Below are 4,715 nucleotides of genomic sequence, written 5' to 3' on the forward strand. Positions count from 1 at the left end.
GGGGTAGAGCCATAACCTCCCCATCGGCCCTGCCCTGAGTGTGACAGTGGCGGCGCCCCAACCCCCTGATCGGCCCTGCTCTGTGGGTGATAGAGGGCGGTGCCCCAACTCCTCTATCAGCCCTACTCTGTGCGTGATAGGGGGGAGCTCCCCAACCCCCTGATCGACCCTGCTCTGTGCGTGACAGGGTATGGTGCCACAACCCCCCTGATGGACCCTGCCCTGTGTGTGACAGGGGGGGGCGCCGCAACCTCCCCATCGACCCTGCCTTGAGTGTGACAGGGGGCGGTGCCCCAACCCCCCAGTCGGCCCTACCCTGAGTGTGACTGAGGGTGGCATCGCAACCTCCCGATCCGCCCTGCTCTGTGCATGACGGGGCGGTGCCCCAACTCCCCAATCGGCCCTGCTCTGAGCCCGACCAGGGGTTGCACCTAGGGATTGGGCCTGCCCTCTGCCACCTGGGAGCAGGCCTAAGCCAGCAGGTCATTATCTCCTGAGCAGTCCCAGACTGCGAGAGGGCACAGGCCGGGCTGAGAGACCCCCCCTCTACCCCCGAGTACACAAATTTTTTTGCCCCGGGCCTCATATAAAATACCCACTATTTGGAAGATATAGTAGGCAACAGTCCTTCTTCTTGGAACTAGGGGAAGGAATCATGTTATATATATTGCCCTGGATCTAAGCCCCTTTAAGCGCAACTGACCAAAACCAGCTCCAGAGTGACCCTTTATAGTGGTGGAAGACATGAATAGCCTCGAGTGCCTTCTCCTATACACATGCCAAGAACTGATCATCTTTTATTAGATATCCCGAGAACACTACTAATACTCTAGGCCTTTTATGTTCGAAGGGACTGATAGAGGCAATGCTTGCAATGCTTACATTGCTTCTCTCCCCTAAATGATTCAGGCTTATTGATATATCTCTTGTTTGTTTGTTTGTTTGTTTTTATTTCTCTTCCTATGCAAAAACAAATAAGAATAACAAAACAATGCCTTGTTGCAAAGGAAAAGTGCTTCTCTTTGCATTTCATTCTGTTAATTTCTTTGCAAAGAAAATTGGCTGCATCATGCTCTCAGCACTGTCCCATTCTACCAGCTTTTAATTAATAAAAGCTGGTGGAATGGTCCAGGACATCATGTTCTGACACTTCCCTACACAGCTGCTTAGCATCCTGTGTAAGGTTGCATTGGCTTTGTCAGTGCATTTTAAAGAACTCATGCCGTATACATGGGAGGCAAATAACACTGATGAGTTGCCATTTTTAGTTTACAGGTGTATAGAACAAAACAGCATGTATCTTATATGGTCCCATGTCAATATAATTTTATTGTAGAGCCATTGCTTTGGACAAAGCCTGATTATAATTTAGTCATTTATAATAATATAAACAATCTGTAAATATTACTTGAGAGACCAATAACATATTCATGTATCTTATATGAGTATAGAATTTTACTTAATACTATGTTCATTTTGGTTTGGAGGGTTTTTATGGTTTTATGTTAGAACTCAAAAAAATTATACAATGAAGTAATCACCATGTTATTCTATTTCTTTTAAAGGGAGTTCTCGCTCTTCTGAACCAACTAATCAAAGTTTTGAGAGCTGTGTTAAGATCAATTCACACAGCTACAGGTAATTAAAATATTTTTTCATGAAGGTAAAGAAAATAAATATGTTCTTGTGACAGGAAACGTTTTGGATTATTGTAAACCTTACCATTTAGGCATACAATAAAATTAAGGAATTCATTTTTTCTGAAACCATGAAAAGTGACAAGATATTTTCATTTAACTTCAGTCATATTATTTTCAGTAGCATGTGGTGTAGGGAGTTATATCTGTATATTCTTTACAGTTCATTATGTTCTTTTCATAGCTGTTAATCATTTAAGCATCCAAGGCCTCGTTGTGATGGATCAGTTAGCCTTCTGTGGTACTACTCTCAACACTTACAATTGGGATATACACCTATTCATCTGACTGCCTCTACCTGCCTGTGTTAATTGCACTCTTCCCAAAGTATACTTTCTGTCGCAAGGATTAGTAGTATTAACTTTAAAATTGTACAATACTCTGGAGCAAGTAGACTAATGAAGACAAGCTATAGATCTAGCCAGTTTTTGTAACTTAATTTTTTGAACATCTCCATAGAAGAAAATAGTACACTTTGAAATGAAGCTTTACACACCACAGTTTTAAATTAGCAATTTTTATTACTATATGAATGTGTAGAAGAAATCAGCAGCCCTGACTAGTTTGGCTCAGTGGATAGAGCGTCGGCCTGCAGACCAAAAGGTCCCGGGTTCAATTCCGGGGAAGGGCATGTATTTTGGTTGCGGGCACATCCCCAGTAGGGGGTGTGCAGGAGGCAGCTGATCGATGTTTCTTGCTCATCGATGTTTCTAACTATTTCTCTCTGTAAAAAATCAATAAAATATATTTTTTTTTAAAAAAAGAAATCAGCAAATACATGTTCATGTTAACATCAGTACATTTAGGAAAGAGCATAATTTATATAAACAGTGAATATACATTCAAAAATAAATTGAGAAAAATGTCTACTTTTTTTGACTGTTTAATATCTGTAAAATATTGAATTTACCCTTGATAATTATTAATGACTTGCTCTGCTGTCTTCATATCTAAGTGTTCTTTTTCTTTATAAAATTAACATTGCTTACTATTTTCCTATCAAAAAGCCAAATGTGACTCTAAATATTGAGATTTCAGTATGTAGCTATTAATATGACTTAAGGTGCTGCTGTACCTAATTAACTGATTATTTGTGTATGTATGTTTACAGTTAATTGTTCTTAACCACATTCTCTTAGAGGAGCGCTCTCTCTCTCTCTCTCTCTCTCTCTCTCTCTTTTTAATTATAAAGAGCTATGGTTTTATTTTTAAGAAAAATGGACATTTGAGGGTAGGAATTTTAACTTTTTATTATTTTCTTTTACCTTTCCAAAGAAATGAAGAAGCCATGGGCAGTTCTTTCTTTCCCATGCAGTTCTTTCCAACTAATAATGCAGCTTTACCTCAAGAATATTCTTTCTTTCAGAAGATGGTAAGTTTGATATGCCTTTGGTTCAATATATAATGTGATGCAAACTGTGAAGAATATGAAAACTATTTGGAGCTTACAGTGCTCAAATCTAATCTTGGGACAAAGTCAGCAGCTTCCCAGAACACTTTCCCCCAATGGCAGAGGGCTCTAATATAGTTGTCTTAAGTCCAGAACATAGTACCTACCTCAGCAAACAGCCAGCATGTCCGTCGAAGAGTGGATGGGAGTGATGATGCACTGTGGTCCGAGTAAAATTTGAGTAGAGTTGTCATTTAAGTGACGTTTTGTTTTGTTTTGTTTGTTAATCCTCACCTGAGGATATTTTTACATTGATTTTTAGGGAAAGTAAAAGAGAGAGAGAAAGAGAGAAGCATCCATGTGAGAGAAACAGAGATTGGTTGCCTCCCGCATGAGCCCCAACCAGGCCGGGGAGTACCTTACAACCAAGGTACGTGCCCTTGATCAAAATTGAACTTGGGATCCTTTGTTCTGCATGCTGATACTCTGTCCACTGAGCCAAACCGGCTAGGGCTTAAATGGCTGTTTTAAAAGATATTTTTTAGAATTGAATTATTTTATTTGGTGAATTGTTTTTACATAATGTAAACATTAATCACAAATATATTGCTTTTGGACTTGGATTAATTTAAGAATTTTTTTTTTAACTAGAGGCAAAGATTTTTAATGTAATAAAATACATTATTTCCAAAGACTCTCAAAAAATATGGTTTTGGCTTAGAAATCTTAATTATGATCTTTATTATTAAAGGGGAACTTGGGAAATTATTTGTTTTTCCAGCTCATAATTTTATACATAATAAAATTGAGGTCCAAGAATATTGATCAACAAGCCCAAGATTGTACTTGTTACTGACAGATGTGGGACTATAACACAGGTATTCTGATTGACAGGGTGGGGTTTTTACAAACATCCAGCATACATGTGAGCTTCAGATTTTAAAATAGCTGTTTTCACTTTTGTAAAAAAGGAAAATTGGTAATTTAACTTCTGCAAAAACTTTTCTTAGCTATAGTGAGCTACTCGTAAACACCAGTTCTCATCTGAAGCTGTCAATATCTTTTTCCCAGCATTTTTAATCTTTGGTAGATCTGAGAAAAACATACACATACACTTACTCACTCTCATGTTATCTCTATTAATCTTTAGTGTACTTTGAATAGTTAGAAATTTGAGTTAAAAATTACTTCAAAAAAAGAAAGAAGTGTATATCATAACTATTGACAACGGTGCTATACAATATAGTGGCTATTAGCCACATGTGAGACCAAAAACTGTATCACCGTGTTATTTATACTGTAACCAATATTAAATTTAAAATGTTATTAATTCAGTTACTGGAAAACTTTTACTTATATTTGAAAGAACTTTGATATGTGTATCTACTTTCTCAAATGTACATTTTATGTAACCTAAATTTAGATCAAGTATTTTCTATGAAAATTTATCATCGGAATTGAGATATACTGTAAGTATAAAATGTATACCAGATTTTGAAGACTTAGTATGAAAAAAGAAAGTAGAATATCTCATAATTTTTTATTGGTTACATGTTGAAATGATAATATTTTGGATATTTTGAGATAAATAAAATGCATTATTTATTGCACTTGTTTTATATATATAT

At 37.2% G+C, this 4,715-nt stretch overlaps 1 protein-coding gene across 1 annotated transcript in view; it reads left to right on the forward strand.

Annotated features, from left to right (window-relative positions):
• Window positions 1–4,715, forward strand: part of RBM11 (RNA binding motif protein 11) — an 11,829-nt gene that overhangs the window by 5,338 nt on the left and 1,776 nt on the right. The window contains exons 3-4 of the mRNA XM_014537465.1: window positions 1,566–1,638; window positions 2,973–3,069. Of these exons, the coding sequence (XP_014392951.1) occupies window positions 1,566–1,638; window positions 2,973–3,069 (170 nt within the window). The remainder of the gene's footprint in view (window positions 1–1,565; window positions 1,639–2,972; window positions 3,070–4,715) is intronic.

The sequence above is a fragment of the Myotis brandtii genome, unplaced genomic scaffold (genome assembly GCF_000412655.1).
Source record: "Myotis brandtii unplaced genomic scaffold, ASM41265v1 scaffold179, whole genome shotgun sequence".
Classification (NCBI taxonomy): Eukaryota; Metazoa; Chordata; class Mammalia; order Chiroptera; family Vespertilionidae; genus Myotis; species Myotis brandtii.